The sequence below is a fragment of the Lemur catta genome, chromosome 1 (assembly GCF_020740605.2).
Source record: "Lemur catta isolate mLemCat1 chromosome 1, mLemCat1.pri, whole genome shotgun sequence".
NCBI classification, from domain to species: domain Eukaryota; kingdom Metazoa; phylum Chordata; class Mammalia; order Primates; family Lemuridae; genus Lemur; species Lemur catta.
In genome coordinates this window covers 110,398,562-110,421,565 of record NC_059128.1, presented here as the reverse complement: position 1 = coordinate 110,421,565, position 23,004 = coordinate 110,398,562, and the positions used below count along the sequence as shown (strand labels likewise).

The window sequence follows — 23,004 nt, the reverse complement described above, 5'->3', positions numbered from 1 at the left end:
GGAAATATAGAAATGCCTGAAGAAAGCAGACACCTCCCAGTGGGCTCAGGGAGGTGCAGAGAGTGGCCTAAGGTCACACAGCCTGGAAGTGGCAAGGCCAGGATTCAAACCAGGGCTAGTTGGGTGGCAAATGCTTCCCTTCTCTGTGACTCAGTTTGCTCATCTGGGAACTAGCGATAACCCTTCAAGGAGGCAGTGAGCTCACATACTGCTTACCCCACCTGCTGACTCCATGAGCCCCCTTTCTCAGTGTGCCTCCTACCACAGAGCTCCCTCCTTTCACAACAGAACCCACAACTTCGGCTGGGGCCCCAGGCACCAGAAAAGAAGCTCCATCTCCCAGCTTCTCTTGCAGCTAGGTGTGGTCATTTAACTAAATTCTGGTTAAAAGGCACATGAGAGAGAGTGATGTCAGTCACCTCCCTTTCTCCTGCCCCTTATCTCCTTACTGACAGCTGGAATGTGGACTGGATAGATGGAGCCACTGCAGCCACCTCAGGCCATGAGGAGACCTTGGACATAGTGGTGGGGCACAGTGAAACTACGACAGAGGGGCTGGTTTCTGATCCTGTGAGGCACCAACTCCAGACTCTGACACGAGAGAGACATGAAGCGATATCTCACATCTAATTTAAGTCAACAGTATCTTGGGTTTTGCTGCCATTTGCGAACAAATTATACCATCATACACATACTTTTGCCATACTCAAGTTCCACGTGTACTTTTCTTCTGCCCTTAAGGGACTTGTTTTTAAATTGGCTGCATCCTGAACACCATGACATTATGGGTTTGGTGAGCCGATCATTAACGTGGCCTTCCAAAATGATGGAACAGGGAATCTTGGCAACTCCTCTCCCTAAAAGCAACATTAAAGCTAACAGAGTTGTCCAAAGCAACCATTTCAGCACTCTGGGGATGGATCAAAGGTATTCGCCAAATCAAGAAGTGTTTATTCAAGGCTGGGTGCGGTGGCTCATGCCTGTAATCCCAGCATTTTGGGAGGCCGAGTCGGGAGGATCCAGCCTGGGCAACACAGTGAGACCCCCGTCTCTACAAAAAATAACCACCAGCAGCCTCACTGTCGTCGGGGATGACGTGATGTGGAGCTGAGCAGCAGGACCGCAGGCCCGTGGACGCTGCTGGAGACACCAGGGATCTCGGTGTGCAACAGAGGTGGAGGGTCACAGCCATCAGCCGGCCTAAGGTTGGGATCCTGGCTGGGTAAGATTGATAAACTAGCCGCAAAGTGCAAGAGGGACTGCGGGCAGGAAGCAAACGTAGATCCAACCCGCAAACAGTCTGAGCACAGGGCCTCACTGACTCGAAGGTTCTGAGCACAACCTCTGACCAATCACCAGCTGAACAAGGGCCCACGCCTTAAAAAGAAAAACAAGAATTAAAAATCATAACAAAAAAGCCAGGTGCCATGGCACAGGCCTGTGGTCCTAGCTACTCAGGAGGCTGAGGCAGGAAGATCGCTTGAGCCCAGGAGTTCGAAGCTGTAGCTAGCTATGATTGTGCCACTGCACTCCAGCCTGGGTGACAGAGCGAGACCCCATCTCTCAAAAAAGAAATAAACAAATAAAAACAAATAAATAGGCTCAAAGGACTAAAGAAACCACATTTGAAGAATTAAAGTCAAGCATGATGACAATAACTCAATAATAACAGATCTTTATGAGAGACAAAAATGACAGGGAAGAACCCAAGGTGATTTCTGGACATGGCAGCCCCCCATGACCCCCGAGTGCCCACCATTCCCAGTGCTCTCTGCATATGGCCCCAAGTGCTTCTGTGGCACCTGCCCATTTACGTGACAGCCTCCCCTGACCTAGTCTCTGCTGGAGGCAGGGAAGGGACTGACCACCCGATCCCTGAACGACAGAGCCTGGCTGAGCAAATGCCGGAGACCTGCAGCAGCACAAGGTCTTTTCCTCTGCTGGGGCCTCGGCACCCCACTCTGTGAAATGGGCCCCTGAGACCTGCTGCAGGTGGTGGGAGCCCCGGGAGGCAGGAATGAGTCCGCCGGCAGATGGAGTTTTGTTGTTGGTTTAATTTATTACTGTTTGACATCCAGTGACACTGACATAGCCCCGCCGGGCCCCCGGCGAGTCTGACCTGTCCGATAAAATACAGTACGAGGAGTGGACGGCTACACACATGCATCCACGGCTTAAACTACAGTGATTCCAAACTGCGGCTGCAAAAGGACTGCCAGGAAAGGAAAAGAAAAACAGGTATCATGTGTTCCCCAATTCATAATTCTCTTGCTCTCTCTTTAAAACAGTTAATGCTGTTACAGACGCTACTGAGGCCGGGACAGGGCCAGACAGACAGTCCTACATCTTCTGTGCCGTATAAATATGGAAGATTCTTGTTTGTTTATACAGTTTTACCCCAAGTCTGAAACTACGCCTGCTGCTACCCGTTACTGCTAAGGGCTACACCATCTCGGCTCTGGAACGAGGGCTTGGGGTCGAGACTGGAATGTCGGGGCTCAGTCTTCCTCGCTGCCACTTCCTGAGCGGTCCTGAGAGGGGACAAGAGGAGAGATGTGAGTCAGAGTCCCTTGCCAGGGGCCTAACTGGGCTTTAGACACACTTGTTTAATGAAGGCCCAACACAGGCGACTGGAGCCTCTTGCCGTGGCTGCGCCCCACCGACTTCATTTTCCTCCTGAGGACTGGGGCTTGCACCCACACGTGGCTCTTCTGGGACCTGGGGGTTGCCCTGGTCCTCCTGCTGTCCCATGCTGTGTGCCCGCCCTGGGCCCCTGACCTGTGGCTTCAATACCACTTTGGCTCTTTCTGGCCATGAAAGATCTTTGCTCTTCCATTTAAAATTTTTTTTTAAAAAACAGAGTTTTGCTCTGTCACCCAGGCTGGAGTGCAGTGGTGCGATCACAGCTAACTGCAGCCTCCAACTCATGCAATCCTCCTGCCTCAGTCTCCCAAGTAGCTGGGACAAAAGGCGCATACCAGCACGCCCAGCTTGTTTTCATTTTTGTTTTGAAGCCCCTGGTGCTGTCTGGATGTGGTCCCTCCAATGTGGCCTGTGCAGGAGAGGAGCAGTGGCCTAGGGCATGGTGTGTGTCATGAGGGCGCGAGGACACCAGCAAGGGAATGGGGACTGTCTGGCATGTCTCCCACCCCCTGCCCTCTACAAAGACCCGGCCCTCCTGCCTGGGCACAGGAGCCCTGGTGTCTTGGGTGGTGGCAGGGACAGGGTTGCCCTGCTGGCTGTTGCCAGAGGCCTTGCATGTCCCCCTCCAGCACCCAGACGCCCACTGGCTCTAAAGGTGCTGGCTCCAGGGATACACAGACTTGGACTCGAGTGGCAGTTCTGTGAGGTACTGGCTGTGTGAGCCAGGGCAAGCCACATGAAGCCAAACCTCAGTTTCCCCCGCTGCCACTCACAGGAGCCTCACCTCTTCCTGCTCCTCCTCGCTGTCGTCATCGCTCACGACCGGCTTGGCCCGGGACCCTCGGCTCGGCCGCCGCCGGCCCCCCTTCAGCCGGTCCTGCGCCTTCTCCTTCCGGCCCAGCTTGATCTTCACTTTGACGGAGCGCGCTGGAGGGCCGGGACGAGGGGGACGGAAACGTGAGCTCTGGAACCACAGTGCTCCCACGTCGGGTGCCTAGGGGTCCCTCGGGTGGGCAGGAACCCCAACTCCCAACCCCCACCCTGCCCACTCACCCTCCCCAGGACTCACACTCGGACTCGGAGCCTTCTTCCTCGCCCTCCTCCTCCTCCTCGCTCTCCTCGCCTTCACTGTCATCCTCCTTCTCAATCTTCTGCCTCACGCTGGTGAAGACCGACTGCAGCACGATGGAGTCTTCATAGATCTGGGTGGAGACACGAGGGGCTCGAGGCGGTGGCCCGACCGCAGGGCTGCTCACCCACCCACCCCGCCCGGCGCAGCCTCCTGAGACCTGGGCTTCAGCCCACCCGGGGCAGAGGGCCCTCTCCCAGGGGTGCATGGAGAGCACCAGGCTTCTGGAATGCTCTGGGACTGCTGGGTTGGGACTGGCTGCAGGTACCTCCCTACCTGCGGAATCCCAGCAAACACCCATAGCATTTCCCCTAAACTTGTCAGAGCAAAATCCCCTTTCTGGAAGGCAATTGTCCCCGAACACACTGAGGAAAACTCCCTCAAGTCAAAGATGTGCGTGTGTCAATTTGATCACAGGAAAGGACACATCCACAGGACTGCCTTCAAGAGCGCACCCTGCCTGAGGCATTTAAAATACAATTCCAGAACACACACCCGGATGCTTCCAGGGCCACTCGACCGAGGGGTCTGAGGCCACTTCCTCTACTGTGTCGTCTTACTTCGTGCAATAAATGTGCACTGCTTCTATAATCAGTAACACGTTCCAAGTGGTGGGAGTGTTTTGTTAACTCATCAGAAGGGACCCACGGCGTGCGGGTTCGCCCGCTTGTGGGGTCCCCGCGCCCAGCCCCAGTGGGCGTCTCACCAGGGAGCCCTCGAGGTTGAAGGTCTGCGCGTTCTGGCACAGCAACATGACGTCCTTCTCCAGGTCGCCGAGGCTGCGGTACTTGTGGCTGCGGATGCGCTCCTGAGGGGGCGGGAGGTACGGGCCTTACTCGGGGCCCCACCCTACCTGCCCCAGGTGCCCCGGGACCCTGCTGCCTGTGAGGACGCGGCCACACCCCTGGCCTCCTCTGTATAAGTTCAAAGCCCAGCTCGCTGGGAATGACAATCGCACAACTGAGGCCCAGGGCTGTGAGTCCCCTCAAAGAGCCCCCAGTATCAGCTGCCTGCTGCCACCCTCACGTCACTCTCCCCCATCTGGGCTGCTGGGACCCCTCCAGCCACAAAGAGCCCCAAAAGCCCATGACTGGGACCTTAACCAGTGGCCTGAGGTCCCACCCAGGCTGTCCCCATCCTCCCCTCCTCACACCACGACTCTCAGATGGGGGTACCCGCACACGACATGGGGTTACCTTTATCTTCTTGAAGTCCACAGGCTTGCGGATGAGCTCGTAGTACTCGGGCAGCTCCTTGCGTGAGGGCAGCTGGATGAACACCTCGCTGAGCTGCCGTCCACTGCTGCTGCAGGGCAGGACACAGCCAGCGTCACTCCCAGGCCCGGATGCCCGCCCCAGGGAGCCCCCGCCCCCTGCCTGCAGCCTGGCAGGACCCCTACTGTTTGAGGACACAGAGGAAAAGAAGTTTTAAGTTATTTCTCGCCCAAGTGCTGTCTTGTGGCTTCTAGAACATCCCCAAGAGGCAACCACATGCCTGGGTGTGCTTAGCAGTGACTTATCTAAACTCCTCCAGCCCTGGAGGAAATGCTGTGTGTCCCTGGCACAGTGTCGAACATGCTCGAGCGCCCCACAGACTGTGGTTATTAAACAAGATGCGAAAGTGAGCTTGCTGGCAGCTGGAACATTCACACAGATGTTTCCAGAGAGAGATTCCACTTCCCACAAGTGTGTTGTGTGTCCTGTGACCTTCAGAGAATTTGGACCCCGAGGACAGATGCCTCCTCACAAGAGGCTAAAGGCAGGTGACAGTTGTCTTCTAGGCCTTTCCACTGAGAAGCACTTGTTCCCACACAGGAGCAGAGATAAGAAGAGCCAGTGGCCACGAGATGCGACTCGAGCACCTGTCTCTTGGCTGTTATCAGGTCGTGTGGGGGAAGGGGTGGGCGGAGACAGGAGCTGACCTTGCTTCGGGGGCTGGTGGCCTGGAAGTCCCAGAGGAAGGGCCCAGGCAGGGGAACAGCCCCAAGGAGGGAGGGAAGGAGGGAGAGAGGAGGTGCTTGAATCACTGAACGGCCAACGGGAACCAACGGGGATGAAGGGAGAAAACAATTCTCACTTGCAGCTTCTCTTTCTGTCTTGGTCACCCTCATTCTGGCCTGAAGAACCAGTGTCCCCGGCTGGCCAGTCCAGGGGGCCCTGCTGTAACGGGAGTCAAGTCCAATGTGGGCTTGGCCACACCCTGGTTATGCTCATCTGGGTCCTTCTGCCGAAAAGCTGCCACGTGGGCCTGGCTCCTTTTGGCTGCTCCACAATTGAACTTTCCAGTGTCAGAACCTGGGGACAGCCAGCAGCACCACACGCTGACCACAGCGCTGTCCCCACGTTGTCTTTTGTACTCATTGGCACACACAGCCTCACTTCTCAGGTCCCGACAGCCTTCTCTCAAGAGAATTCTAGAGGGGAGAGCAGCCCACCTACCCCATCCCGCTGTCTGCCGTCCGTCTGGGGTTCCTGAGCACACCCCATTCTCATCTCTGTTTACTGTCCTCAAAGATGGCAGTGACGATAAGGTGGCTTCCCAGCTCTCACTGGAGGCTCCTGGTTCCCTGATGTCCCCCTCGAGGCCATGCACGGCTGGGATTCTGGGGGCCTTTTGCTCATTTGGGTGTTTCTGTGCCTCATGAAGGCCCTGACCCAGCCCCCAACACCAGAGCCTCCCAAGAGGCAGACCCACAGAATCCTGCCCCTGGCAGCCATCATCTGGTTCATCCTACCCTCGCGCTGGGCCAGGCACCGGCCGGGCACTTTCCCCACCCCAAACTCTGAAGCGAGTGCCAGTGTTACGCCCGCTGTTCCGAGGAAGGGAGCCAGATGGAAGTCCCAGCACACCCTGCCTGGCCAGGACAGGCTCTGCCTCTGCCTTCCTGGCCTTTCTGTCCCTGCCTGGGGTACATGGGGGCCTTGGTGTTATGCCCAGAAGTGCCACCTCCTGCTCTCCTGCCAGGATGTTTGTGGCCCCGTGTGTGGGTCCCCTGGTCCCAGATCTGGAAGTGCACACAGGCTGCCCTTCTCTTGTGGGGAGCAGGCTGGGGGCTGGTTTGGCCACAGGCAACCAGAATTGGTAAACCCAGTTTACAGTGCAGGAAAGTGAGAACACACAGCAAACGCTTATTGTCCTGTGTCGGGTAAGACCCGGAGCCTGGGAGAAAGACGTGACTCTGGAACGTCAGTCCTGCTTGCGGCTCAGACAGAGCTGAGGCCTGCGCCCCTCCCTGTCCTAAGCCCGCATGTCCTGTTCTCCTCTCTATGACATTTTCTAAGCAAAGAGCGCCCTCCTCTGATGGCAATGTCACCTTACACCTCTGACCCTAACGCACAGCAAGGGCTACATTTTACATATTGATCCAGGACACACAGACACAGGCACGAGCAGCAGAAGTTCCCCGATGCAAAAGTCTCTCTTACAAACTGCGACATGCTTTGCGATTTTATATTCTGTTTCACTTTTTAGAAATGCCAGCTGTGATCCACTCAATTCACTGTGTGGCCCCCTAACGGTGCAGACCTCTGGGAGAATTATGTCCTTGAGGAATAAAGGCCCCCCAGTCAGTGGTCTGAGGACCCTTCCCTGGTACAGAGACGTGAGTGTGGACACACGTGGGGGAGGGACGGGGTACCAGGACCAAAAGGGACCTCTTGGAGAGCTGCTGCCATACGCCTTTAGTGGCCGAAGTGCTAAGATGCCCCTCTGAACCCTGGGGAATCCCTGGAAAGGCCCCGGTGCCCGCCCCCAGGGGTGCTGCAGTAGGAGAGGTGCCAAAAGCCTCCCTGGTCGTTCGCCGACCTTCCACAGCTCTGTACTACAGGGGACATATCACAGCCACCCCCTCACGAGGAATAAAACCCAGGGTCCTCCCTGCGATGGGCACCCCTAGCTCTTCCTCCCACGCCCACCCCAAGGCCCGAGAAAGGGCTGCTCCCCCAGGGAAAGCTGGCACCACCCTCACCTCCGTGCAAGGGCCACCACCTCCTCCAGTTCTCTGACCCTCAGGGCCACGCTCTAACGCCAAGGCACGAATCCTCAGAGACGATGACAGGCTCCTACGCTCTACACTCAGTCCTAACCTCAAGGCCATCCTGGGCTCCGGCCCTGGCTGAGCTTGGGCGCTTCTTGAACGTGGCGTCACGGAATCACACAGGGGAGCCCCCTGCCTGGCCTGGCCCCCTCCCTCATCGCTGTCCCTGCCGCCGAGTGCAGCAGATGCTCCCGTGGTGGGCATGTGCCAGCCGACGTGTCCAGCTCCTGCTGCCGCGCCGGGGCTGTGTCCGTGTTGGATGTTAGGAAGCTGCTGTGTGTGGACACTCGTGCCCAAGTGTTTGGTTTGCAGTTCTTTGGGGAAATGGTCCAGGAGGGGATGTCCTTGGCTCTGGGAGACACCGAGTGGCCTGCACTCCCGCAGATGAGCTGTCCTCTGCCTCACCGTCCGAGTCTCTCCGTGGCTGTAACTCTCACTTCCTTGCTGAGCAACGAGACCGACCACTGTTTCAAGGCTGCTGGGGGTTCACTAGCCTCCTCCACACAGTGCCTGTTCCCATCCTTTGTTCATTTCCCCCGGGGAGTTCCTTGTCATTTATTGCAAACACCTCCTCTGTCCACAGCTTGTCTGTGTGTCCTTAACGGTGTGCTCTGGTGAATGGATCTTTAGTTTTACCTTAGTCCAGTGTACCAGTATCTCCTTTTACACCTGGTGCTTCTGTCCTGTTAAAGAAATCCTTGCCTACCCTCAGGTCTCTTAGGAGGGAGTCTGTCTCCTTCCAGAAGCTTCGCTGTTTCCCCCTTTTCCATTATTAGCAGTGAGGCTGGTTGCCCGAGGAGCCTTTCTCCAGGGGCCTGATCACTCGCTGCTCCACCAGCGGCATCCAGGACAAAGCCGGTGCACAGCAGGTGTAAGAGCAACATTTGCCAAACGAAGGAGGAGATGGATGAAGGTGGCTCAGGCTGGAAGTTCCAGGGTCACAGAGCAGGAGTTCACACCAGGTGTCACCACGGCAGCCTGAGGGACCTCACTGCCCCACTCTGAGCGGTCCTTTACACACCACCCGTCCCAGAAAAGATCCAGCAGCAATGACCAGGGGCCCTGCACGGAGCGCACGCCAGGGGCTCACGTCAGCCTCCTGCCTCTGGGAGACACGCGCTGCAGGCACAGACCTGCCCGGAAAGCCATCTCGGAGGGCTGCCGATGGCGGAAACAGGAGCAAAGGTGAAGGGTCCCAGAAGAATCTGTGGCTGTGCTGACCAGCCCTGAGAAGCCAACTCACATACAAAGGGAGGAAGTGAACCCTGCGGCCCTAATGCCTCCCGGCTTGGTTTGGCAACAACACGACTATGATAACAACGCCACCGCTGCTACCTGCTGCCTCTACACGTCAATGCCTGGAGCAGGGATCCCCTCTACCTCACTCGCTACCCTGTCCCCGTCACTGGAAAGGGACATGATCTACAGCAGGGGATCAGCCCGACCAAGGCCTTGCCAGGAATCCTCTCTCCCTCCTGAGTCTACCCCACTGAGAGTTTCTTACTGACCTTTGGTGGCAACAAGTTTGCCCATGTGGGTGGGGGATCTTCTCCTTGGCGCCCAAGCAGGCTTGGCGGGGACCTTTATCATTTAACCTGCCCACACAGTGACTGCCTCCCTGTGGCACGTGCCCAATTCCATAGTGACTCGGGGGTTCTGGTGGGGACTGCCTGTCATCAAACCCTAATCCCCACCCCCAGGGCAAGGGCGGTGACTCACACGGGACCAAGCCAGCCAATCAGAGCCCTTCCCCGGGACTGTTTACCAGGAGTGGGCAAAGCAGAGTCCTCTGTCCTCTCGGATTGTGAGGCCTTGAGGATGAAGCCCGGTGCAGGAAGGTTCTGGTCCCAAAGAGTGAGTCTGCCAGGGGCTGCTGACAACCCCTCCACAGCCTCCAAGCCAAAATAATCCCTCCTCCCTTCTGCCTGAGTGAGTGTGAAGTACAGAGCTGAAAAGTCCCAATTGACCTGTCCCTTCAAGTATATAATTGGTTTGTCCTTAAAACAAAATGACACGAGGAGAAGGAACAAAGAGAACTGTAAGAGACCAACAGCCCCTTGAAAAGGACAGGAGCCATCAGCCCCCAAGAGATATTCACCCGTATCCTCTTAACAGACTGAAGAACCAGATAGGTTATGAGAGCTGGCTGAGGACACACAGGAAGTTGTGGCAGGCAGGACTCTAGCACGTTCAAATCATTTCTTTCTATTTTTAGCAGAGACAGGGTCTCGCTATTGCTCAGGCTGGTCTCAAACTCCTGACCTCAAGCGATCCTCCCGCTTCGGCCTCCCAGAGTGCTAGGATTACAGGCATGAGCCACTGCACCCGGTCTTGCCTTCCTTTTAAAAAATTTTTTTTTGAAGAGATGAAGTCTCACTCTGTTGCCCTGGCTAAAGTACAGTGGTGTCTCCATAGCTCACTGCAGCCTCTAACTCCTGGGCTCAAACGATCCTCCTGCCTCAGCCTCCCAAGTAGCTGGGACTACAGGCACACACCACCACACACCATCACAGCTGGCTAATTCTTCTATTGTTAGCAGAGACAGGGTCTCACTATTGCTCAGGCTGGTCTTGAACTCCTGACCTCAAGCGATCCTCCTGCCTCAGCCTCCCAGAGTGCTAGGATAACAGGTGTGAGCCACTGCACCCGGCCCAAACTTATTTTCTAGGTTCAATTTTTTCACACAGTACAAAGTCAAGTATTATCATGAGAGTCAGAAAAACAAGCCTCCACGTGCCAAGTGTCTATCCCTACGGGAGAGTGGATTTGGATTTGTATCTGTGTGATGTAGGAAACACTCCGACTCATGCATGAGGAGAATGAAATGAAACTCACTAGTGAATTGGGCAATGAAGATGGTCTGAAGCCACCTCCCTCTGAGCTCAGCACAGGCTTCCAGTAAAGACACAGGCGGCGGGAGGGGCTGTGCTGCAGGCTATGATGCTGAAAGTTTCCAAAGTGCCAATATTTCTAATAAACTGATAGATTCTAAGGAGACCACATCTGGGGGCATCTTTTCTTCTTATAGGTTTAATATACTTAAACAATGAAATCCAAATTCAAGTTTTAAGAAACCCTGATGCCTGTCCGTGTATCCCAAGTTTGGAAACCACTTAGTCTGATTTTGCCCTTGCTCTAGAGGTGGGACACCGAGCGCGGCATAAGGCTCAAGCTGGATTATAATCTGGGTGTGGCATCGACTGTGCTTTCACACAACAAAAACAGAGCGCTGAAACCGAGGGTACGTGGCAATGACAAGAACATTTCTCAGCGCCGGGGAAGAGATGCCAATGAAAGGCAAAGCGAGCCCAGGCTCCCCCAGGTCGCCAAGGCCAGAGGCAAGTGGAGTCAGTCACAAGGTCAAGGCCACCTTCTGCAGGAGTTGTGAAGGGCAGCTCGGGAAGCGTCCGTCTTGCTCTTCTGAATCAGCGTTAGTGTCCCTGTTGTCACTATGGCAGCTCCTGGAGTACTGAGGGGCTCTGAGTCAGAGGCTGCCTCAAGTCCCCCCAGAAGTGGCAGGATCCTGACACCAGGACGCAAGGGGGCACAGGGACCCTCTGGAAACCAAGGGCCTGCAGGGGCACTGGGGCAGGGGGTAAGGAGCCAGATGCTCACCCCAGGCCTCCTGCTCCTGACTCCAGACACTCGTGCTTCAGTCTGTACCTGTCCTGGCCTAAGCTTTTACATTAAACATGGACTTCTAATTTCAACTGTTCGACTGTTCTAATCCAGCTGCCTGAGTTCTTTTTGTTGTGTGAATGTCTCCGCCACAGGACTTCCACTGCTGTGTTGCAAGCTTGGAAACTGAGGCATAGTTTCCAGATGTGGAACTCTGATCTCTATGACACTCAAGCCTCTATAGGGCCCACCCAGTGGGGCCCAGAGCCCTGGCGAGGCTCAGCTTGGGTAGTGTGGAGACGACATCATCTTTCTGAGCTGTCTGAGTGTAAACTGCAGACATCATGCCCTGCAGCCCTGAAACTATCAGCATGTGTCTCCTAACAACAAGGATGCTAATACGGCCTCAGCACAATCATCAAGTTCAGGTTCAACACCACTGACTAATGAACGCATGGTCTTTACTGCAGCAGCAGCTCTGGCCTGTGGCTGTGGCGGGTGAGCCAGCGGCCAGCAGGGCTTCCACGGGGCTTCTTCTGCCGCCTGTCTGCACAGGCAGTGCCGTCCCGCAGCCGTGCTTCTCTGAACCCTCCCCAAACTCAACCAGGCCCGAGTGCCTCGGCTACCAGCTGCTAATTTCTTCCCAGGGACAAAGGCACCAACTGGCAGCACACACAGCCCCGGGACAAGTTCTAATCCGACCTAGGAGCCTGTGCCTTTTTTGTACATTCCTATTTTACAGTAAAACTCCTACATGCAAATTAATTTCTTCACACTGGTTTCAATTCTTGACAGGTTCCTCAATGTGGTTTGAGATTTTTAAATCACTGAGAAGTGTTCCGGGCCACGGGCAGGTTTGTGGTCTGGGGCCCCTGGAAGGCCCTTGGAGCTGACATGGCCCCTCCAAGTACCCCAGCCTCCTCAGGTCCTGGGATAACAATGCCCCCTGGTCTCCAGGCCTCTGCACATGCTGCCCCTCTGCTGGAGACACTCGTTCTTCCTCCTGTCCTGGCGGACCCTGCTCATTCTTCCTGCTCTGCTTATATGGCACTTCCTGCCGGAGCCACCGCTGCCCCTGCACCACCCAGGTCGGCGCCGCTCACAGGGGACCACACCATGCCCCAAGCTTTTCCGTGGTGGCCCCACAGCAGGAAGTACTTCTCACTGGGCCCCGTGCATCTAATGTAAAGGGCTCAGGGTACAATGGGTGGGCACTATGACACTCCAGGGAATGTCACCCACACAGCAACAACGGGCCTTGGGAGGATGGGTACAGCGGCTGTGAATCTGAATGCAAAGCAAGGGCTTTCCAAACAAGACAACTGTATACATACGATGACACAAATACAAACGTAATATCAAATACACGTCCACTGATAGTAACATAACCTGTGGGTGGGCAAGGTGGCTCACGCCTGTAATCCCAGCACTTTGGGAGGCCAAGGCAGGAGGATCACTTAAGGCCAGGAGTTCGAGACCAGCCTCAGCAACACAGCGAGACCCCCCCATATCTCCACAAAAAAATTAAAAATTAGCCAGGCGTGGTGGCGTGAACCTGTAGTACCAGTTACTCAGGAGGCTGAGGCAGGAGGATCGCTTGAGCCCAGGAGTTCGAGGCTGCAGTGAGCTATGATTGCACCACTGCACTCCAGCCTGGGTGACAGAGCAAGACCCTGTCTCAAAAATAAAACCAAAACCCAAAAAAGCTGGAGGTGGGGGAAGGCAGAAAAATCTCAAAATAAACCATCCGAAAGAGATTCCAGTTGATGGGAAGGGTGACCCTGCTTCTCCACAAGCGTCTGGCCCCGACACGGCAGCAGGTGCCTGGCAGAACCACTTCTCTTCTCTGGTGCTTTCCCATCGAGGGACAATCCAGCTCCCACTTAGGGTCCCTGCGGACAGGAGCAGCAGCACATGTTCCTGCTCGGCGAGGCAGGCCTCTGACCCTTGATCCAAACGTCAGCAACGTCTCCTAATCATTCTTTGGCGCCCGTGAAGAACTTGGTTATTAACAATTCATCCTCTCTTTGGGCTCTGTGTTTGACTCAATTACAGAGCTCAATGAATTCGAGGGCTCTAGAAAACAAATTTAAAAGAAAATCTAAAAGAAAGATTTTTTTTTTTTTTTACGTTTCACTTTCTCTTCTGGAAAGAACTATTTAAAGTTGAGATAAAAAGTGAACCGTTACGCTATGTGTCATTTTATTCCATTTAAGCTCCTTCTGGTGTAGCGTGGCTGAGCCAGGCTGAGAAGGGGCCGGGCATGACTCATGAGCGCCACCTGCCGTGGCAGTTGGTCGTTTGGAACTTTCCAGGTATTTGACACGGTGTCGTAAAGAATGGAACTCTGTCCCAAATGTAGTCTGGCCCTGGGCTCCTGGGAGGTGATCTCCAAACCCCTGAAATGTTGTACATGACAGGGTATCTTTGTTTACCTGGGGACCTTGGGACCAGAGAGTCTAAGGAGGTGATTCGGGGCAGGGATGGGGGCTTTGTGTCATGTAGTTTCATCTAGGCCTGCAGAGGGGCTGGAGACAGAGTGACCAAGTTCCAGTAAAAACTGGACACCAGAGCTTCTATGCTGGCAGTGCTCTGTATACGGTCTCAGTGTCGTCAGGGAAAGTTGGCTCTGTCTGCAACTCCACGGGGAAGGAACAAACGGAAGCTGTGCCCCAGAAATGTGCTGGGCGCTGCCCTGGCCATGTCTTCCCTCGGCTAAGTTTAATCTTTAGTCCTTCACTGTAATAAACTGGAACCAAGAGAGTGACGGCTTCCAGTGAGTTCCAGAATCCTAGAGAATTACTGAAGCGGAGGGTATGTCTTGTGGACTGTTCCCAAACCTTATACCAGGTTGTATCGTGTTGTTTTCCTTAGTTTCCCATTCAGTGAAGAATGTCAGAAATATCCATCTCATATGCCAATCCTGTATCCAAACATCAACTAGGAAATGATTTGGCAAATGAGGCAGCTTTCTGATCAGAGAAACATGACTATCATTCCTGAGCTGATGTGTCCTGCTTGGTCTCTTGTGCGAACACCAGCCAACCATGCTGCAGTGAGTGAGTAGAAGCAGCTGCTCCAACTGTGAATGAAACGTTTCTCCATGCCAGCACTCGGGAAGCTTGCTTTAATAATCCCATTTGTTGGCCCACTTGTAATCCTAATACAGTTACTCCCAGTCTAACGGACAACACCCAGGTCTGTGAATTCATCCACCAGAAGAACATGATGTGAGGTTGGTTGGTTTGTTTTTCAGAGACAGAGTCTCACTCTGTTGCTCAGACTGGAATGCAGTGGCATGATCCTAGCTCCCTGTAACCTCAAACTCATGGCCTCAAGTGACCTCCTGCCTCAGCCTCTTGAAGTGCTGGGATTACAGACATGAGCCACTGTACCCAGTCTTTTTCTTTTTTTAAACTGAGGTATAATGCAATATAGGAAAGCACACATATATCAAGTGTGTACACCTTGGCGATGTTTTCATGCACACACCCATATCTGCAGAGAGAATACTCCCAGTTTTCCAGAGGGCCCCTCACACAGCTTTCCTGTTAATTCCCTATCTGAGGTAACCACTGTTGGACACCCACCACTGTGGGTCAGCTTCTGAACCTCACGTAACTCAAAGCAGGTACCCTTTAGCGTCGGGCTTCCTTCACTCAGCAAAACCTAGGATTCTTCCAGGTAGCAGTGGTATGTCATTTTCACGGCGATCAGAATTCCCTTTGTGTGAGTGGGCCACTGTTAATCCATTCCCCTGCAGACGGACACTGGGCTGACTGCTGTTTTGGGAGATTAGGACCAAAATTGCTATAGGCTTGTTTGTACATGTGGACACATGCACTCAGCTCTCCTGGTGATACAAGGGCCGCGCTCACTGAGTCAGAGGGTATGCGTAGGCTGAGCTTTCGAAGATACTGCTAGAGAGCTGCACCCTCATGCAAGCGGGGTGTAAGGTCTGCCTGCTCCACATCCTCACCGACACGTCGTAAAGGCATCTTGGCCATCTTGGTGAGAGTATGGGACATCTCACTCCCATTTTCATGTGCATTTCCTTGATGTTAGATGCCAACGCAATGACCATGAGCACCTTTCCCCACGCTGTTTGGTCATCAGATGTCCTCTCTAGGGAGATGTCTGTCCCTGCCTTTTGTGCATCTTTAAACTGGGCTGTCTTTTCCCAATCTCTGATAGGAGTTGCCAGCGTCTTCCCGAGGGTGTACTGTGACGGATGACCAGATGTGCATAATTTCACTGAAGTCTAATTCAGCAATCGTTACTGGTCAGCGGTTTTTGGGTCCTGCTGAAGAAATTTATGCCTACTCCAAGGCCACGAAAACTTTCTGCCACGCTTTCTTCTAAAGCACGGTTTCATGTTTCACGTGTTTATATCGATAATCCATTTCAAATGAACAGATGAGCATGGTGTGAAGTGGGGTCAAGGCCCACTGTCTCCACATGGATATCCACAAGGTCAGCAGGACTTACCGACAAGTCCATCCCTTCCCCACTGGCCTTGAAGGGTCTTATTCCTTTTGGTAATTTTCAGTTTCCCTTGCAAGCATATTATCAGAAATAAAACATGCGGGTCTATCATTGTCATTAGATTTTTAAAAATTCCTTCCTTTATGTAATTTTTTTTTTAGAGATAGAGTCTTGCTCTGTCACCTAGGCTGGAGTGCAGTGGCATCATTGTTGCTCACTGCAGCCTCCAACTCCTGGGCCCAAGTGATCCTCATGCCTCAGCCTTACTAAGTGCTGAAATTATGAGTGTAAGCCACTATGCCCAGCCAAGTTCCCTGCTTTATTCTGTATTTTAAGTCAGCCACTTACTCTCCTCCTTGTGGACTTTGCTATGAAGGTAAAGTTTGCAAATCAGGGTCAATGTTCTTTTCTCAACTGACACACATTACGTTTCCAGATCTAGCAGTTGAACTTGAGTATGTCTCCTTTCACTTCATCATGTGTTTCTTTCCAATAATAAAAGAGCCATTTTAAATGGCAATTTGAACCCATTAGTCTACACACTACAACCATCACCACCCCCTACAACTTCGTGTTGTTGGTAAAGATTCTTCCCAACTGATGCACGAGGACTCACACCGCGCTTTTCCCTCTGACAGATACAATTTTCCCACGCTTTGCTTTATGACCAACTGCATAACCCACCTGTCTGTTATGGGGATGGTCATATTGGCCAGTGGGTACCAGAACATGGAAAGAGACACCGAGGAGCAGAAACCTGAGCAAGTCCCAGCCAGGTGCAGGCCTCACACCCCCTGCCGCCTCCCGCTTGGCTCTGTACACCTGCCCTGGGCTGGCGGAACCTGCACACATCTCCTGGGAGAGCCGCCAAGAACCACTACTTGCTTCTTATTATTTAAGTGTGACTCATGGTCCACAAACGGACGTGATGCCCTGCTGGGCTCTAGCCACAGCTGAAACCATGTGCTGGCTTGTATTTGCCACATGTCCAAGAAGGCAGGGACCCCAGAACCCGCAGTGAGCCCAGCAGTGCAAGCTATGTCCTTCTCAACACATGGGTGACCCGCAATGGCACAGGAAGACTGGGAGGGCGTGGGATCGGAAGTAGATTGCCACTTGCTCTGCTCTAGCCACTCGACCTCCCTGCCCCTGTCCCCTTGGCCATGTGATCAGTGCTGATAACTGTATGGCCTTTCTCTGTCCACCTCACGCTCCACTGTCCCAGACCCCACCAGGGCACAGTGCTGGAGCATCCTCAGGGCTCCACTCAAACATCACCTTCCCTGAGACCTGCACCCATCTCTCCTCCCTGCCACGTGCTGTTTTCCCTCTCATCACCGCTGACAGCACTCGTGTGCCTCCCTGTTCCAGACTGTGTGTTCTGCGAGGTCAGGGCAGGGACACACACAATTCAGTCACGTGTGTGAAGGAGTGAACGAACACCAGCCCCCAGGCTTGAGCACAGAAGCGGGGGAGGCCCCTCGCAGATGCACCTGCCTACCTCCTCCACTTACCTGTCCTTGTACTTGATCACGGCGTCCACGATCTTCTTCATCTTCTTGGTGAGGTTGGGCGGGTTCGGGGAGAGCTTCTCGGCAGGAGGCCGCCCGCGCTTCTTCTGCTTCTTGCTCTCATCGTCCTTGTCGCGGCTGCGAGTGCTGGTGGTCGGCGTGGAGGAGCCGGCGTCGCTGTCCCGCTTGCGCTTCCTCGATGATTTCTTCTGCCGGACCTCCTCTTCGATCTCCTCCAGCGTGCCCTCCTCGATGGCCTTCAGGGTCAATAGTAGTAAAATAGGACAGCCAGAACCCAGGTCGACAAGCAGAGGCCACGACGCAAACCCGGGGGCCCGGCTGGGGCAGGGAGAAGGGCCCTAGCACTTGGTGTCCTCCCAGCGTGGCTGACTTGGGGCTCCACACACACGAGGGCTGAGCTGCAGTGAACAGCCAGCGCTGTCCCCAGTGGGCACCCCAACCACCCAAGGCTGCCCTTAAAATATGATGCCCTTGTGGGGGACACAGGGGCTCACACCTGTAATCCTAGCTCTTTGGAAGGCCAAGGCAGGGGGATCACTTCAGGTGAGGAGTTCGAGACCAGCCTGGGCAAGAGCAAGACCCCACCTCTACAAAAAATAGAAAAATTAGCTGGGCATGGTGACGTACACCTGTAGTCCCAGCTATTTGGGTAGCTGAGGCAGGAGGCTCGCTTGAGCCCAGGAGTTTGAGGTTGTAGTGAGCTATGATCATGCCACTGCACTCTAGCCCTGGGCAACAGAGGGAGACCCTATCTCCAAAAAAAAAAAAAAAAAAATCCTCACTGTGCAGAGACAGCCACCCAGAGGTGACATTATACTTCTGCTCCAGACTCCCCACAAATATATTTTTTTCAGATTTAAAAAAATTAATTATTTATTTTTTTAGAGACAGGGTCTCTCTATGTTGCCTAGGCTGGGCTTGAACTCCTGAGCTTAAGTGATCCTCCTACGTCAGCCTCTCAAATAGCCGGGGTTTTTTTTTTTTTTTTAAATTGTGATTAAGTTGCATATAATATAAAATTTGCCATGTTAGCCAATTTTAAGTGTATAGTTCGGTGGCATTATGTACCACTGTGTTGTGCACCCATTGCCACCATCCACCTCCAGAACTCTCCCCATCCTTGACGCACACATGCACATTTGCAAACAACGCTGGAACTGTAGCCCACGTACCACACTGCTTACTGGGCCAGGGATATTTTTTCCTGCTGTTTTCTACAACATAATTGTTTTATGTCTGTTTAGTGATTCAGGGCACAAAGTGTCCTAATTTAAACTTCCCTGTTCTTGGTCATTTAGGTCATTTCCTTTTTTTCTTTCTATTCTAAGTAATGCTACTATTGACAACTGCCTTTCTTTGATATAGATTCCTTGTGGTAAACCTGCTGAGGTATAGGACATGAACATGAACGCTGTTAATTTTAAGAGAATCCCTACTTATTAATTTTCTTCTTGTTGTTTTTTTGAGATGGGGTCTCGCTATGTTGCCCAGGTTGGTCTCGAACACCTGGGCTCAAGTGATCCTCCTGCCTCAATCTCCCGAGCAGCCCTACTTATTAATTTTCATTGCTAATAAGTCACTTGCATATTTTATCCCTAAAACATAGTAAAGGGAAGCCAGGTTCCCAAGAGATCTTGGGATCAGAACAGGGAGCTGGGCCTAGACCCAAAGGGACAGGCTGGTCATTCGTTTCCCACTTATGGCTGTGCCAGTGAGCTGGGCACTGGGCCTAGTGCTGAGGACACATCTGTGACTGGAAACAGACAGGGTCCCTTCTCCTCGTGGAAGGGAGACAGTAATCAGGCAGCAGCAACCCACAGATATGGCGAAAAACATGTCGTGTGTCAGCAAGGAGGGAGAGCGGGACTGAGGCTGGTGGAGCCGACCTATCCTGGTCAGGGGCCAGGGAGAGCTTCCCAGAGGCAGTGGGGAGCTGGGAGATGAGAGGGCTGAGGCATCTGGGCCAAAGGCACAGCACGGAGGGTGTGCAGCAAACAGGAGGGACTGAGAGAAAGCCCTGCTGCAAACCCGGGAGAGGAGTGGGTTTAGCAGTGCCCACCAAGTTCACGCAACCTTACTGGAAATGGGGTCTTTGCAGATGTACTTGGACAAGGATTGAGATAACATAACCCTGTATTAGGGTGGGCCCTAAATCCAACGAGTGTGTGTTCACAGGAGACAGCAAGGGAAGCACAGAGAGACACAGAGGACAGGGCCACGTAAAGATGGAGGCAGAGACTGGAGTGATGCTGACAGACGCCAAGAGACGCCTAGGTCACCAGAAGCTGGAAAAGCCAAAGAAGGAGCCTCCCCCTGGGCCTTCAGAGGGAACACAGCCCTGCTAGCACCTCAGTTTCAGACTCCTGCTTCTGGAACAGTAAGAAAATATATTTCTGTTGTCTGAAGCTGCCAAGGTCATGGTAATTCATTATGGCAGCCCCAGGTAAAGAATACAGGGGGTCAGCCCAGCAGGCCAAGGGCCAGGAGCATTTGGAAGGTACCAGAGTGGCTGCTTGGAAAGTGGTTTCAATCACACGCCAAACAGTATCGCACACAGTGCCTATTTTGTATTTTCAAAACCAGATTTGAATATAACACGCAAGATGTGCTCAGTGGGATAAGAGCAGTCTCTTTCATACACGGTGCTGGGACAACTGGAATGAGGTTGGAGCCCTACCTCACACCACATATAAAACTTAACTCAAAATGGACCTTACATGGATCTATATGTAAGAGCTAAAACCGTAAAACCCCTAGAAAAAAACATAGGGTAAAGCTTCGTGACATTTGGCTTGGCAATGGTTTCTTAGATAAGACACCAAAGCATAAGTAAAAAAGAAAAGACAGACAAAGTACAATTAAAAACTTTTCGTGTTTCAAAGGATGGCACCAAGAAAGTGAAGAGAACCCACAGAATGGGACGAGATATTTACAACTAATGTGTCTGATAACGGACTTAGCACATGAATGGACACTTCTCTACAGGAGATATACAAATGGCCGAGAAGCACACGAGAAGACACTCAACACCATTAGCCATCAGGGAAATGCAAATAAAAACCAAAATGAGATCCATTCTGTGCCCGCTTGGATGGCAGCTGAGAGAACAGCAAGTGCCCCGGAGGATGTGGAGAATATGGAACGCTTACACACTGCTGGTGGGAACGTCCAGTGGTGCCGCCACTATGGGAAATAGTCTGGCAGTTCGTCACAAGGTTAAATAGAGAATTACCATTTGTTTCAGCAATTCCACTCCTAAGTACACACTCAAGAGAAACCAGAACATGTGTCCACACAAAGCCATGTACACAAATGTTCATGGTAACATCATTCACAATAGTCCAGAAGTGGAAACAACCCAAATGTCCACCAACTAATGGATGGAAAGACATTAGCGTGTCACATCCACACAATGTGATGAAAGAATGAAGCACTGACACATGCTATGATACGGACAATCCTCCAAAAGATTACGCTACGTGACACAAGCCTGACACTAAAGAATTACACATTATGACTCCATTGGTGGGAAATGTCTGGAACAGGCAAAGCCATAGACACGGAAAGTAGACAAGGAGCTGCCTGGGGCTGGGGAGAATGAACAAACTGAGGGGAAATGGGGCAGGGCTTCTTCTGGGGGTGACGAAAGTGTTCTAAAGGTGACTGTGGTGACGGTTGCACAACTCCATGGATACACTGGGAACTACTGAGTTCTACACCTTAAAGGGGCGAATTGTATGGCATGTAAATTGCCTCTCAAAAAAATGTGCAAAAAGCATCAGTATATGGGCTGATTTTAAGTTTAAAAGGCTCCCACTGCCTCAAAAATGCAGACCTGGTGACACTCCCACAGGGGCCCACATTCCCTCTCTGCATAGATCTGCTCGGCCCTGGAGCACTCTGTGTGCTAAGGGGCCGATGGCAGGGGTGGGGTGGCCTGCGGGAAGCATCCACCAGTTTCCTACTTGTTTCAACAGCCCCCTTTCATGCACAGCCCGGTGGGCAAGCTCACACGTCTGATGTGTTCTGAGCTCCCAAGAGGGGACGGGGGTTGCCTGCCATATGGGCAAAGTCATATCGCATATTCCTGGGTGTGGCACTCAGCACAGTACAGCTGAAAGCCGCCACCTGCCTTCTCGGAATTGTTGCTTAGGGACAATTTTATGACACGACTTCAGGGGTGGACTCTGAATCATTACCTCGGCACTCAGAACCCCAGGGTAGGACAAGGTCTGATTTGTCACCATAGCTGCAGTGCTGGGCACCAGGCACGGTACACTCTGGGCTGTGGTTGGGGAGGAGGCTGAGTCAGAGGCCCACAGGGCACCGCACAGCTTTGACTCAGTATCTGTAGCTGCTGCTGCTGCGGCAGGGCCAGGTGCCACCTGCTGAGAATGAGCCTTCACGTAGGCTCCACCAGCAGCTGCGAGCCCTGTGCAGTGCCAGCTGGGCTCAGAGGCCCGCGGGGGTGGGCAGGGAGCTCATACCTTCTTCTCACCTAACTGAGCAAGGAGGGTAACACTCACAGGGGTGACGTGCCCAAAGTGAGGCTGTCTGCCGTCCCTCTCCCAGCTACCTTGCAAGGGGAACTGTCAGTCACTAATTTGTCACTGTGGCCTCCCCCTTGACAGGTACTGGGAAAGCCGGCACCTTGCTGAGATCGGCAACATGATTTCCAACCTCAGGAAGAGGCAAACCCTTGACTGGAAAGACTGGCTATGCCCAGCAGTGGGCTTTGAGCTGCTTGGGGACTATGCGGGGTCAGCAGTGGAGTCAGGAGGACCTGAGCGTCCCTGGCCCATGTCAGAAGCCTCTCGAATGTTGACGAAGCCCAACCCAGCACAGCTGAAAGGAAGCTCTCAGGATGTGGCCTAAAGCCCACATCCTGGCAGCTCGGCCCCTGTGCTCCCCAGCCCCGCCTGCGGCCGGCGTGCGGAAGCTGGCGGCCCTCTCTGGCATGTACCTTGAGCCACTGCTTCTCGGTCAGCGAGTCGCTGTAGTCCACCTCCTTGCGGTGGCGGGAGCCACGGCCAAACATCTTCTCCTCCTCCTCCTCGCAGGTCAACCGCTCAACCTCAGCGTCATCCTTGATGATCCATGAGGGGAGCTCGTCCTCCTCCATCAGGCGCGGCTTCCGCTTGGGGTTGCGGGCCTCCTCACGCCTGCGGTCCAGATCCATGCGCTGGTGGGCCCGGGTGGGCGGACAGAGGGAGAGAGGTATCAGCACAGGGCAGGGCAGCAGGGGACACCCGGGGCTCAAGAGGGTTCTGGTTCTGGCTCTGGCCGTGTGGACTGGTGCTGCCATGGGAGTTAAATAGCAGTCCTCGGTTTTTGGGTGTCTGACCGGGCCTGGGTGCTAGGTAAGACCCAGACTGGCGGGTGCTGGGGGGTGCGGGGTAGAGAAAACAGTAAACGACGGGAAGATGCAGAAGAGGGGCCGCAGAGTCCAGCAGAAGGCTGGAAAGGGTGGCAGCTCCACGGCACAGCTGTGGTAGAGGCACAGTGCCTGCAGGATGAGAGACCCCTTCCAACTTTGTGTCATCATGGCATTCACACTCAGG

At 53.5% G+C, this 23,004-nt stretch overlaps 1 protein-coding gene across 9 annotated transcripts in view; it reads right to left on the bottom strand.

Moving 5' to 3' along the window:
* Positions 1–2,034: 2,034 nt before the first annotated feature.
* The window catches only part of SMARCA4 (SWI/SNF related, matrix associated, actin dependent regulator of chromatin, subfamily a, member 4), an 83,588-nt gene continuing 62,618 nt past the window's right edge, over positions 2,035–23,004 (bottom strand). For 3 of the 9 annotated variants that reach the window (XM_045546115.1, XM_045546150.1, XM_045546106.1), the window contains 7 exons: positions 22,407–22,625; positions 17,426–17,688; positions 4,969–5,077; positions 4,479–4,580; positions 3,713–3,845; positions 3,428–3,570; positions 2,035–2,531 (listed from right to left, as the gene is read on the bottom strand). In XM_045546115.1, coding sequence (XP_045402071.1) covers positions 2,499–2,531; positions 3,428–3,570; positions 3,713–3,845; positions 4,479–4,580; positions 4,969–5,077; positions 17,426–17,688; positions 22,407–22,625 — 1,002 coding nt within the window. In that variant the 3' untranslated portion in view covers positions 2,035–2,498. Of the gene's footprint in view, positions 2,532–3,427; positions 3,571–3,712; positions 3,846–4,478; positions 4,581–4,968; positions 5,078–17,425; positions 18,031–22,406; positions 22,626–23,004 lie in introns of those variants that run through there. The other 6 variants (XM_045546159.1, XM_045546133.1, XM_045546142.1 and 3 more) reach the window with 4 other exon arrangements.